We start from the raw sequence: 13,828 nt of genomic DNA, 5'->3' as shown, positions 1-13,828 counted from the left end.
GTCATCAGTTAAGGCTATTTTCACTTTTTTTGTGGATCTTCAGTTGCTTCAGGCCATCTGGATGGATACGTGCAGGTCCCTGGGGATATGATGGCTTAGCTTGGGCTTAGAGGCCTGACAGGCAGGAGGATCACTTGAGCCCAGGAGTTTGAGACCAGCTTGGGCAACTCAGCAAGACCCCATCTCTACAAAAAATGCAAAAATTAACCGGGCATGGTGGTGCCCACCTGTAGTCCCAGCTACTCGGGAGGCTGAGGTGGGAGGATCACCAGAGCCTGGGAGGTCAAGGCTGTAGTTAGATATGATCACACCATTGTACTCCAGCCTGTGCAACAGGGTGAAACTGTCTCAAAAAAAAAAAAAAAATGGCGACCGAGTGCGGTGGCTCACGCCTGTAATCTCAGCACTTTGGGAGACAGAGGCAGGGGGATCACCTGAGGTCGGGAGTTCAAGACCAGCCTGACCAACATGGAGAAACCCTGTCTCTACTAAAAATACAAAATTAGCCGGGCATGGTGATGCACGCCTGTAATCCCAGCTACTCGGGAGGATTGCTTGAACCCAGGAGGCGAAGTTTGCGGTGAGCAGAGATCGCACCACTGCACTCCAGCCTGGGCAATAAGAGCGAAACTCCATCTCAAAAAAAAAAAAAAAAAAAATGGCCTTGCTAAAGAAATAAAAACATACATAAACACACACACTAACTGAATTGGGGGAGAGAGAGTATGTAAGTCACAGAAGCTAAGAGATCACCCCATCAAACCCATATAAGGTCTAGCCCCCTTGGAATTTATTCTGGCATCTAGTGTGAGCGATGGGGCTAACACAAATTTCGCCCGAAATCATTAACATAGGATTTCTCAGCCTCAACCCTGTTGACATTGGCCTCCCGTCATTCTCTGGGGTGGGGCCATCCTGTGCACTGAAGGGCTTTCAGCAGCACCTCTGGCCTCCACCCACTAGATGCCAGTAGTGCACACAGTCTCACACACACACACACCCGCCCCCATCTGGGTACAGCAACCAAAAACATCTTCAGATATTGCCAAGTGTCCCCTGGGAGGGCAACCTCACCGCCCCCCCACGTCCCCCCCCCCCCAACACACACACTGTTGAGAACCACTAGTCAAATTTAGTGGTCATTGGGCAGGGCACAATGGCTCACACGTGTAACCCCAGCACTTTGGGAGGCTGAGGTGGGAGGATCGCTTGAGCTCAGGCGTTGGAGACCAGCCTGGGCAACACAGCAAGACACCATCTCTACAAAAAAATACAAAAATTAGTCAGGCATGGTGGTGCATGCCTGTAGTCCCAGCTACTTGGGAGGCTGAAGTGGGAGAACCACTTGAGCCCAGGAGTTTGAGGCTGCAGTGAGCCGTGACTATGCCACTGCACTCCAGCCTGGATGACAGGGCAAGACCCTGTCTCAGAAAAAAAAAAAAAAAAAAAATTTTGCCAGGTGCAGTGGCTCACACCTGTAATCCCGGAACTTTGGGAGGCCAAGGCGGGCAGATCACGAGGTCAGGAGTTCGAGACCAGCCTGGCCAACATGGTGAAACCCCGTCTCTACTAAAAATACAAAAATTAGCTGGGCATGGTGGTGTGTGCCTGTAATCCCAGCTACTGGGGCAGCTGAGCCAGGAGAATGGCTTGAACCCAGGAGGCTGAGGTTGCAGTGAGCCGAGATGGCACCACTGCACTCCAGCCTGGGTGACAGAACAAGACTCTGTCTCAAAAAAAAAAAAAAATTAGTGGCCATGGCAAATGTGACGTCCCAACCACATGGCCAAGATGGCTTACCCCACCCCCCACCAGCAATACACCAAAGTCCTTGAGTGGGGAAGTCAAGGACAGGAGGTGAGGAGGAGACTTCCTGGGAGGGTGGGACTGGAGGCTGCCCAAGGAAGCAGCCCCAGGAGGCCTGACCTTCACATGAGAGGCAGCACAGGAAGTCCAGTCCAGCCTCTGATAATAGTTAGACTCGTGAAAGATACAATTTATTGTTGAATCTGTGGAAGGGGAGACTAGCACCATGTTCTTAACTGGGTCTCGCATCATCAGACCCTGGAGGGTGGGCCTTCTTCACCACCCCAGCTTGCAAATGTGAAATTCAGATACAGAGAGGAGCACCAAGGCAAGGTCATATGCCTAACATTACAGGAAATGCAGAGGCAGGGCATATGGTGTGTAATAGATTATAATACTGAACACTGGAATAAAATATAATTCCAGGCTCACGCCTAGAATCCCAGCACTTCGGGAAGCTGAGGTGGGAGGATCCCTTGAGCTCAGGAGTCGGAGACCAGGCTGGACAACATAGCGAGACCCCATCTCTACAAAAAATCTTGAAAATTAGCCAGGTGTGATGGCGTGCACCTGCAGTCCCAGCTATTTGGGAGGCTGAGGTGAGGGGATTGCTTGAGTCCAGGACATTGAGGCTGCAGTGAGCTCTAAGCATGCCACTGCACCACAGCCTAGGGGACAGAGCAAGACTCTGTCTCAAAAAAAAAAAAAAATATATATATATATATATATATATAGGCCGGGCCCAGTGGCCCACGCCTGTAATCCCAGCACTTTGGGAGGCAGAGGTGGGCAGATGGCCTGAGGTCAGGAGTTTGAGATCAGCCTGACCAACATGGAGAAACCTTGTCTCTACTAAAAATACAAAAAAATTAGCCGGGCGTGGTGGCACATGCCTGTAATCCCAGCTACTCGGGAGGTTGAGGCAGGAGAATCACTTGAACCTGGGAAGCAGAGGTTGCAGAGAGCAGAGATCGCGCCATCGCACTCCAGCCTGGGCACCAAGAGTGAAACTCCGTCTCAAAGAAAAAAAACAGAAAAAGGATATAGATATAGACACAGATATATAGATATAGATATAGATACAGATACAGATACAGATATAGATATAGATGTACAGATACAGATACAGATATAGATATAGATATAGATAAATAGATACAGATATAGATATAGATATAAATAGATACAGATACAGATATAGATATAGATATATAGATACAGATATAGATATAGATATATAGATACAGATATAGATATAGATATAGATATATACAGACATAGATATAGATATAGATATATAGATACAGATATAGATATAGATATATAGATACAGATATAGATTAAATATAGATATATAGATATAGATGTAGATATATAGATATAGATATATAGATATAGATGTAGATATATAGATATAGATATAGATATATTATAATACTGGAGAGGAGTGGCGTTATTTTGGGAGAGCGAGGCAGCCCTGGCGACTCACTATCCCCTCCCAAGATGTAACCCAGCTGTCTTACTCCTCCACTCTCCTCCTTAGGCCAGGCTGGGGGTGACCCACCTGGGACGAGCTCAATGCCCAGTAGAGGTGTACCAGGGGAGCCCACCAGCATCTGCACCCAGTCATGGGAGGAAAATCGTGGTTTTACTATGCAGCTTCAGGACAAGCCCTCCGGGACCCAACCTGCAAACCATATCTCCGCTCCGGAGCCCCCAGCCCAGCCCCACTGGGAGGGCTCGCGGTTAATGCAAGGATTCTGGCGAATGCAGTCTAAGTAGAATGAGAAAAGGGGCTGCGGACCGAGAAACTGAGGCAAGGCCTGGGACAGGAGGGTGGAGGCTAAGGGGGAGGGGCAGGACTTCTCAGATGCCTGTTTACCAGGCGCTCCCCTCCCTTCCTCCGCCCAATTTCTGCGGGTGGTCAAGCCTGGCTGGGGGCTGGGACGGTGGAGAAGGCACTGGTGGAGCCCTAAGGGGCCTCACCCAGAAGGCAGGGGTCGGAGCACGTGGGGTCCCGGACGCCTCCAGGAGGCCGCTGGGGAGGGAGGTCCCTGCACCACCTCCCCCCACCCCAGCCCCCTCTATCATCCCGGGGCGGGACCAAGGGGCGGAGCGGGAGGGTGACCGGCCGTGACGCGTGCCCCGCCCGCTCATATAGCGGCTCCCGGGGGCGCAGGGACCGTGCTCCGCCGTCTCCGCCGCATCTTCCACCCGCGCCGCCGCCGCAGCTCCCCGCGCTCGCGCCACCGCCGCCGCGTCCACCCTCAGCGCCACCGCCATGCGGGAGATCGTGCACCTGCAGGCCGGCCAGTGCGGCAACCAGATCGGGGCCAAGGTTCGCGAGGGACGGGGCCCGGGGAGGAAGCAGCGACCCCGGGGAGCGGCGCGGGGTCGGTCCCCGGAGCACCCCCCAACCTGGGAGCCTTGGAGAGGAATGAGGTCCCCAGGAGGCCAGCGCGTCCCAGGGGCCGTGGGGGAAGGGTCGCGGGGTGGGGGTGGCAGGGCCAGGCTGGGAACAAAGAGGCTGCGGAGAGTGGGAGCCAGCCTTCTGTCCGCCTGTCACAGCTGGGCCCACAGCTGGGCCACTGTCCCCTCCTCACGCACAAAGAACCCCCATGCCTCCCCCGGGCTGCAGCCTGGGTGCGCTGGCACCAGCCGGCCCCGCTGGGTGCTGACTCGGCTGCACCCCGCCCCCACCGCTCCTTCTTGCTGCCTCATCCTCGCCCCGACACCATGCCTCTAGGTCCCCCGTTCACCTTGCTGGGGGAGAGGTGGCAGCTGGGGAGGTAGTTGGGGGCTGGCGGTACTCTTCCGCCTGGCCACCGGCTTCCCCTCTCTCAACTCTTCCGACCACCTCTCTCTCTAGTTTTGGGAGGTTATCAGTGACGAACATGGCATCGACCCCACAGGCACATACCATGGGGACAGTGACCTGCAACTGGAGAGGATCAACGTGTACTACAACGAGGCCACAGGTAGGGCGAAGGAGGCCCCTTCCAGGTGGGGAGGGGCAGCTGGGAGGGAACAGGATGCTACCGGGGCCTGTGGTTCCTGGCACGCACCAAACTGCCCTCCATCTGTTTCCCTGCAGGAGGGAATTATGTCCCCAGAGCGGTGCTGGTGGACCTGGAACCCGGCACCATGGACTCTGTCCGTTCCGGCCCCTTCGGTCAGATCTTTCGGCCCGACAACTTCGTGTTTGGTGAGTCCCCCAGCAGGGAGCAGAGGCTGGAAAACCTCCTTATTCTTGCTAACACCACTGAGTCAAAAGCCACCACCGGAGCCCACAGACCAGAGAGGGGTTGGACAGGGCATCAGCCACCAGCCCTGCATCCAGGGCTGTGATGGGGGACGCTCGGGCCACTGTGAGAGCCCTGGGGAGGGTGGATACAGAGAGGGGTTCAGGGAAGGCTTCCTGGAGGAGGTGGCGTTTTAATTCAACAGTCTGAACCAGAACCAGACTGCCTGGGTGCACATCCCAATTCTGCCACTTCATGCATTCAACAAATGGTGAGCACTTACTGCATACCAGGCCCTGTTCTAGAAGTTGGAGATACAGGGAAGAATCAAATAGACAGAGCTCCCTGTCTGCCCCAGTGCAGCTCACATTCTGGTGGAAGGTGATAGGCCACAAAGGAGATAAATAAGTAAAGCTCAGCCAGGGGTTGATTCAGATGGATAACTTAGGTTGGGCTCCTCAGCCTTTCTGGGCCTCAAAATCCTCTTTTTTTTTTTTTTTTTTTTCCAGACAAGGTCTGTCTGTGCTGTCACCCAGGCTAGAGTGCAGTCACATGATCGCGGCTCACTGTCGCCTCCACCTCCGGGCACACGTGGTCCTCTTGCCTCAGTCTCCCAAGTAACTGGGACTACAGTGCACCACCACATCCAGCTAATTTTTTAGTTTTTGTAGAGAGGTGGGTCTCTGTGTTGCCCAGGCTAGTCTCAAACTCCTGGACTCAAATGATCCACCCAACTCAGCTGTGCTGGGATTACAAGCATGAGCCACTTTGCCCGGCCTCCTCGTCTTTAAAACAGGGATTTCACTGGGCATGGTGGCTCGTGCCTGTAAACCAGGACTTTGGGCTAAGTCAGGAGGAGAGCTTGAGGCCAGGAGTTCGAGACCAGCCTGGGTACCATGGCGAGACTCCGTCTCTACAAAAAGAAAAAAATTCTAATTAGCTGAGTGAGGTGGTATGCACCTGCAGCCACAGCTACTCGTGAGGCTAAGGTAGGAGGAGCACTTGAGCCTGGGAGGTCGAGGCTGCCGTGATCTATGATGGTGCCACTGCACTCCAGCCTGAACGATGGCGTGAGACCCTACCTCTTAAAAAGATCAAATAAAACAGGGATTCTAAAATGCTAACTATTAGAATAGTGAGGCTTAGGGTGGGCACAGTGGCTCACACCTATAATCCCAGCACTTTGGGAGGCCGAGATGGGTGGATCACCTGAGGTCGGGAGTTTGAGACCAGCCTGACCAACATGGAGAAACCCCGTCTCTACTAAAAATACAAAAATTAGCCAGGCATGGTGGCGGATGCCTGTAATCGCAGCTACTCGGGAGGCTGAGGTAGGAGAATTGCTTGAACCCAGGAGGCGGAGGTTGTGGTGAGCCAAGATCACGACACTGCACTCCAGCCTGGGTGAGAGCGAAACTCCCGTCTCCAAAAAAAAAAAAAAGTGAGGCCTAAAGCCATTAATATATGTAAAGAATTTAGAAGAATGCCTGACACAGAGAAAGAGGTAAATAAGCATTTGTCATTGTTTTCGTTACTATCTGCAGTCTAGAATGTGAGTAGGATTTGGACTAGCCAAAGGGCATTGAAGGGAGGAAAGATGTTTAAGATGTTAAGATGGAGGGAACAGCATATGTGAAGATAGCGAGGCGTCCACACCCTGGGACCATCCTTCCGGGGAAGCTTTCCTGGCTCCAGCTGGCTGCATGTCCCCACCCTGGCCTCAGGCCCTGGCTCCACCCGCCTCCAATACTCCCAGCATCTAAGATGTGCTAAATGCAGGACCTGTCCTATCTCTCTGAATCTTTTCCTCCCCTTCACCTCTTGCTTCCATTTTACAGGTGAGAAAGCAGGCACAGAGACAGTAGGTGACACGCAGAAAGTCACACCGCAAGCCGGTGAGGCTGCCAGGAGCCAGAGGGTCTGACTACTAGGTCCGCATTTTGTTTTGTTTTGTTTTTTGAGACAGAGTCTCCGTTGCCCAGGCTGGAGTGCAGTGATGCAACCTCCACCTTCCCGATTCAAGCGATTCTCCTGCCTTCCGAGTAGCTGGGACTATAGGCACGTGCCACCACACCTAGCTAATTTTTTGTATTTTTAATAGAGACAGGGTTTCACCATATTGGCCAGGCTAGTCTCGAACTCCTGACCTCAGATGATCCACCTGCCTCTGCTTCCCAAAGTGCTGGGATTACAGGCGTGAGCAATCGCGCCCAGTCTGAGTCCACACTTTTAATGCTCCTCCCACCCCCTGGCCACCCAGAGACCACAGATTCTCTTGGCCCAACTGCAAACCCTCTGTGGTCTTCCTGAAATCACTCACATCCTTTTGGCCAATCTCATTTCATGTTGATTTCACCCAGCCATTTCCCAAGGACCTATTATGGGCCACAGCCACAGAACGGCATCATTATGTTTTGAAATCTTCCAACAGATCAGAGAGGGGAAGTCACTCGTCCAAAGTCACACAGTTTGTCTTGTCAGTCCCGAGAAGCTGGAGTCCAAACCAGCAGGCTGGGGAGGAGGAGGGTGGGGGTGACCAGAGATGGCTTCTCTGAGGATGTGGCATTGAGCTGAGACCTGAAGGAGGTGAGGAAAAAGTCGTGTGAATACCTGGTGGGAAAGCCGCCTAGGCAGCCGGAACAACTAGTGCAAAGGCCCCAGGGCAGGACCACACCTGGAAAGTTGGAGAAACAACTGTGGCTGAAGCAGAGTGAGGGAGGGGATGGGACAGGTCCGGCAGGGCCTTGTGGCCTGCAGGGAGGATTTGGGCTTTGACCCCAAGGCAGGTGGGAGCCCTGGAGGGCTGTAGGCAGAAGAGGGACAGGACTTGACTCAGGTGCTCTCAGGTGTCATCTTGTGGGTACTGTGGAAAGGACAGACTGGGGGATGAGGATAGGAGCCAGGGGACCAGGACAGAGGGAACTGAACTTATCCAGGAGGGCAATGCTGGAGCTGAACCGAGGTGGAAACAGACAAGGGGTGAAAGAAAACGTTAGCTGTTCACAGTAATACTGGCCAATATTCTTTTTTTTCCTTTCGAGATGGAGTCTCCCTCTGTCGCCCAGGCTAGAGTGCAATGGCGCTATCTCAGTTCACTGCAAGCTCCACCTTCCAGGTTCACGCCATTCTCCTGCCTCAGCCTCCCGAGTAGCTGGGACTACAGGCACCCGCCACCACATCTGGCTAATTTTTTTCTATTGTTAGTAGAGACGTGGTTTCTCGTGTTAGCCAGGATGGTCTCGATCTCCTGACCTCACAATCTGCCAGCCTCGGCCTCCCAAAGTGCTGGGATTACAGGCATGAGCCACTGCGCCCAGCCAATATTCTAATACTGATTCTTTTCCTCATGGAGCTTGCATTCCACAGTGAGCTTACAGACAACAAGATTAACAAGAAAACACAGGCCAAGTATGGTGGCTCACGCCTGTAATCCCAGCACTTTGGGAGGCCATGGCAGGTGGATTGCTCCAGCTCAGGAGTTCAAGACCAGCCTGGGCAACATGATGAAAACCCAGCTCTACAAAAAAATAAAAATAAAAAAATTAGCCAGATCTGGTAGCGTAAGCCTGTAGTCCCAGCTACTCAGAAGACTGAGGCAGGAGATCACTTGAACCTAGGAGGTCAAGGCTGCCGTGAGCCATGATTGCACCACTGTACTCCAGCCTGGGCAACATACCAAGATCTTGCCTGGAAATGATAATAATAATGTTAATTATTAATCTTTTTATTGTTGTTTATTTATTTTAGAGACAGGGTCTTGCTCTGGCTCCCAGGCTGGAGTGCCGTGGTGTGATCATAGCTCACTGCAGCCTCCAACTCCTGGGCTCAAGCAGTCTCCCACCTCAGCCTCCCTAGTAACTGGTACTATAGGCGTGCCACCACCATGACTGGCTAATATATATATATATATATACATATATATGTATTTAGAGACAGGGTCTCACTATGTTGCCCAGGCTGGTCTTGAACTGTTGAACTCAAGCAAAGCAATCCTCCCACCTCGGCCTCCCAAAGTGTTGGGATTATAGGCTTGAGCCACCATGCCCAGTCTTGGGTTTTTTTTTTTTTTTTGGTTTTTTTTTTTTGGTGGTGGGGGGCAGGAGGGTGTTGTGTGTGTGTGTGTGTGTGTGTGTTTTTGAGATGGAGTCTCACTCCGTCGCCCAGGCTGGAGTGCAGTGGCTCCATCTCGGCTCACCGCAGCCTCCTCCCAGGTTCAAGCGTTTCTCTTGCCCCAGCCTCCCGAGTAGCTGGGACTACAGGTGCCTGCCACAACACCTGGCTAATTGTTATTATTTTTGATAGCTACTAGTATTCAACTACTAGAATACTAATAGTAGGAATACAACTACTAGTATTCCTCCAGGTGGTGGAGAGACAGGGTCGAGGGTGGGGGCTCCCCATAACTGCCTGCGCTTTGTCCCCTCCCCTTCCCTCTCCAGGCCAATCCGGAGCCGGCAACAACTGGGCAAAGGGGCACTACACGGAGGGCGCGGAGCTGGTGGACGCCGTCCTGGATGTAGTCCGGAAGGAGGCCGAGAGCTGCGACTGCCTTCAGGGCTTCCAGCTGACCCACTCGCTGGGAGGTGGCACGGGGTCTGGGATGGGCACGCTGCTCATTAGTAAGATCCGCGAGGAGTTCCCGGACCGCATCATGAACACCTTCAGCGTGGTGCCCTCGCCCAAAGTGTCGGACACGGTGGTGGAGCCCTACAACGCCACGCTGTCCGTGCACCAGCTGGTGGAGAATACGGATGAGACCTACTGCATCGACAACGAGGCGCTCTACGATATCTGCTTCCGCACCCTCAAGCTGACCACCCCCACCTACGGGGACCTCAACCACCTGGTGTCGGCCACCATGAGCGGGGTCACCACCTGCCTGCGCTTCCCGGGCCAGCTGAACGCCGACCTGCGCAAGCTGGCCGTCAACATGGTCCCCTTTCCTCGCCTGCACTTCTTCATGCCCGGCTTCGCGCCCCTGACCAGCCGGGGCAGCCAGCAGTACCGGGCCCTGACGGTGCCTGAGCTCACCCAGCAGATGTTCGACGCCAAGAACATGATGGCCGCGTGCGACCCGCGCCACGGCCGCTACCTGACCGTGGCCGCCGTGTTCCGGGGCCGCATGTCCATGAAGGAGGTGGACGAGCAGATGCTGAGCGTGCAGAGCAAGAACAGCAGCTACTTCGTGGAGTGGATCCCCAACAACGTGAAGACGGCCGTGTGCGACATCCCGCCCCGCGGCCTGAAGATGGCCGCAACCTTCATCGGCAACAGCACGGCCATCCAGGAGCTGTTCAAGCGCATCTCCGAGCAGTTCACGGCCATGTTCCGGCGCAAGGCCTTCCTGCACTGGTACACGGGCGAGGGCATGGACGAGATGGAGTTCACTGAGGCCGAGAGCAACATGAATGACCTGGTATCTGAGTACCAGCAGTACCAGGATGCCACTGCCGAGGAGGGCGAGTTCGAGGAGGAGGCGGAGGAGGAGGTGGCCTAGGCTGCTCCCATTGCTTCCCATCTTTCCCCTTGAGGCTTCTGACCTTTGACCCCCTAGACCCCCCATCTCTGACCCCTGGAGCCCCACTTTCCCTCCAAGCCTGACTCCCCCGCAACCGTAAGACTTGGCCCTGACCCTAACAATACCTTTGGAGCTCGCTTTACCTCTGGCTACTTCATCTCCAACCCTGGCTCCCCTTTGACCCTTGAGCCCCAATTTATCTTTGACCCTCTTGAGCTCTTCCAACCTTGACATTCCCAGGAGGAGCCCCGCTTCACCCTTCTGACTCTGGGAACGCGCCTTTAACTTTGCGGGTCCTCCTTCACCCCTGACCTCTGCTTCACCTTTGACCCCTGCCCCCCATGAATCCCATTTTACCTCTAGACCTAGAAGTTCTGGTTTATGTTTGACCCCTCCCTCTGAGCTGCACTTCACCTCTGACCTTGCCTCACCTTTAACCCCATCACCTGAGCCCCAGCTCCTACCTCTGACCTCAACTTCTCTTTGACCTCTGAATCCCCTCTGACCCCAACTTCTCTTTCACCCCCATGAGTCCCATTTTACCTCTACACCTGTAAGTCCTGGTTTGCATTGGACCCCTCCCTCCAAGCTGCAGTTCACCTTTGAACTTGCCTCACCTTCCACTCCCCACAGCCCCAGCTCCTACCTCTGACCCCAGCTTCTCCTGGCTCCCACAGGCCCCATATGCGTCCTCCCTGCCTCACTCCCCTCAGCCCCTGCCGACCTTAGCTTATCTGGGAGAGAAACAAGGCCCGGTGCCTGTGAGGAGGAGAGGTTGCCCCTGCCCTCCCTTCCTGCGTCCCTGCCTTGCCCTCAATAAATAAATTGATTGTTGTCCTGGATGTTTCTGCCGAATTCCTCTTTCCTCTCTTAGAGCAAATGCCGGCTTTTCTCTACAGGATGGAGGAGGGTACCAATGACATCTCATCTCTGGGTGGGGAGGGATCAGACAGGCCAGGCTAGGCCACCCACTAGTGCTGAGGTGTTGACTAAGCCATTTGCCCTCTCTGAGCCTCAGTCTTCCCACCTGTAAAATGGGATCATGTGTTTTCCCCCAGGATCCTCTCACAACTGTTACAGGAATAGGGTCCCGATCCAGACCCCAAGAGAGGGTTCTTGGATCTTACACAAGAAAAAATTCAGGGCAAGTCCATAAAGTAAAAGCACATTTATTAAGAGTAAAGGAGCCGGGCACAGTGGCTCACACCTGTAATCCAACACTTTGGGAGGCCGAAGCAGGCAGATCACCTGAGGACAGGAGAGACCAGCCTGATCAACATGGCAAAATCCCATCTCTACTAAAAATAAAAAAATTCGCCAGGTGTGGTGGTGGGCACTTGTAGTCTCAGGTACTCCAGAGGCTGAGGCAGGAGAATCGCTTGAACCTGGGAGGCAGAGGGGTTGCAGTGAGCCAAGATCACGCCACTGCACTCCTGCCTGGCAACAGAGTGACACTCGTCTCAAAAATAATAAAGGAGCCAGGTGCGGTGGCTCACGCCTGTAACCCCAACACTTTGGGAGGCCGAGCTGGGCGGATCACCTGAGGCCAGGAGAGACCAGCCTGACCAACATGGTGAAACTCCATCTCTACTAAAAATACAAAAATTAGCTGGGCGTGGTGGCGGGCACCTGTAGTTCCAGCTACTTGGGAGGCTGAAGCAGGAGAATCGCTTGAACCTGGGGGGCAGAGGTTGCAGTGAGCCGAGATCACACCGCTGCACTCCAGCCTGGGGGACAGAGCAAGACTCTCAAAAAAAAAAAAAAAAAGGAAAAAACAATGGCTACTCCATAGACAGAGCAGCCCCCAGAGCTGCTGGTTGCCCATTTTTATGGTTATTTCTTGATGATATGCTAAATGAGGGGTGAATTATTCATGTCTCCCCTTTTAGACCATAGAGGGCGTTGCCATGGCATCTGTAAACTGTCCGGGCACTGGTGGGAGTGCAGCAGTGAGGACAACCAGAGGTCACTCTCGCAGCCATCTTGATTTTGGTGGGTTTGGGCCGACTTCTTTATTGCAAGCTGTTTTATCAGCAAGGTCTTTATGACCCGTATCTTATGCCAATCTCATGCTGTGACTTAGAATGCCTTAACAATCTGGGAATGCAGCCCAGTAGGTCTCAGGTCTCAGCCTCATTTTACCAAACCCCTATTCAAGATGGAGTTGTTCTGGTTCACACGTCTCTGACACACCCACCTCAGAATTGTTCCTGAGGATTTGAGGAGATCTCAGGGGCACAGAGCGGGTGCTTGGTGGCAGAGGTACTGCTGTTCTCTGTGCAGCACCTTGCAAAGATGGAAGGCAGGAAGGGGAATCTCTAGGGAAGGGTGCCAGGAAGATGGCAGCCTCAGCTGGCACCCAAGTGGCAATCCGGCCAGAGTAACACCACAGCTCACCCACATGAAGCTCTTTCGTGTGCCTGACTCATGCCTCATTTCATACAAGCCTCACACCAACCCTGGAAGGCCTGAGCTTCTATCCCTTCCAAGCCAAGGTTTAGAGAGAGAAAAGCATATCAGTTAGCTTTTGCTGTGTAACAAACAATCCCCCAAAACTTAGTGGCTTAAGACAAAAACAGGTATTTATTTTGCTCTCATATCTGTAATTTGAGCAAGGATTGGTGAGGCAGTTCATGTTGGCTCCCCGTGACATCAGCCAGAGCATCTTAGCTGGAGGTAGAGGGATCTATTTCCAACGTGGCTCACAACTGACTGGCCAGGTAGTGCCAATTATCAGCTGGGGGCTCAGTAGGAGTAAGGAGAACAAAGGCCTCAGTGTCTCTCCATGTAAGTCTCTCCATAGTCTGCTTGAGCTTCCTCACAACATGGCCACTGGGTTCCCCCACAGCAAACATCCCAAGAGAGCAGGATAGAAGTAAATGCAAAAGAAAAATAGATTGCATCTTTATGACCTAGCTTCAGAAGTCATACAGTGTCACTTATTCAGGACTCACCATCGAGGAACTCACTAAGGCTTGTTCATGTTCAAGGGGATGAGGTACAGACTCTAACTCTTTTCTTTTTGAGACAGGATCTCACTCTGTCACCCAGGCTAGAGTGCAGTGGTGTGATCATGGCTCACTGAAACCTCAAACTCCTGGGCTCAAGCGATCCTCCCACCTCAGCCTCCAGAGTAGCTAGGACTACAGACATGTGCCACCGCATCTGACTTTTTCTTATTGTTAGTAGAGATTAGAGATAGGGTCTTACTATGTCGCCCAGGCTAGTCTCCTGCCTCAGCCTCCCAAAGTGCTGGGATCAC

The 13,828-nt window shown here is 53.2% G+C and overlaps 1 protein-coding gene across 20 annotated transcripts; it reads left to right on the top strand.

The window, feature by feature from the left end:
• Positions 1-3,456: 3,456 nt before the first annotated feature.
• TUBB4A (tubulin beta 4A class IVa) lies at positions 3,457-11,408 on the top strand. 20 transcript variants are annotated; one of them, XM_025365832.1, is made up of 5 exons: positions 3,457-3,622; positions 4,038-4,144; positions 4,676-4,784; positions 4,901-5,011; positions 9,488-11,408. In XM_025365832.1, the coding sequence occupies exons 2-5, from the start codon at positions 4,088-4,090 to the stop codon at positions 10,543-10,545; spliced, it is 1,335 nt and encodes a 444-aa protein (XP_025221617.1). In that variant the 5' UTR covers positions 3,457-3,622; positions 4,038-4,087; the 3' UTR covers positions 10,546-11,408. The 20 variants fall into 20 exon arrangements, with proteins under 20 accessions (XP_025221617.1, XP_025221616.1, XP_025221615.1 ...); XM_025365831.1 differs by having other exon boundaries at positions 3,986-4,144; XM_025365830.1 differs by having other exon boundaries at positions 3,968-4,144.
• The last annotated feature ends 2,420 nt before the right edge of the window (positions 11,409-13,828 follow it).

The sequence above is a fragment of the Theropithecus gelada genome, chromosome 19, assembly GCF_003255815.1.
Source record: "Theropithecus gelada isolate Dixy chromosome 19, Tgel_1.0, whole genome shotgun sequence".
NCBI lineage: Eukaryota > Metazoa > Chordata > Mammalia > Primates > Cercopithecidae > Theropithecus > Theropithecus gelada.
The sequence above is the reverse complement of the archived record's forward strand: the minus strand, read 5'-3'. Positions and strand labels throughout refer to the sequence as shown.

What these genes read in the sequence shown, in the direction of transcription:
- TUBB4A (XM_025365830.1), top strand. Translation starts at nt 3,590, where the DNA reads ATGAGAAAAGGGGCTGCGGACCGAGAAACTGAG. An exon ending in GCAACCAGATCGGGGCCAAG is followed by an intron (nt 4,145 to 4,675) that starts GTTCGCGAGGGA and finishes CTCTCTCTCTAG; the next exon opens with TTTTGGGAGGTTATCAGTGA. An exon ending in GTACTACAACGAGGCCACAG is followed by an intron (nt 4,785 to 4,900) that starts GTAGGGCGAAGG and finishes GTTTCCCTGCAG; the next exon opens with GAGGGAATTATGTCCCCAGA.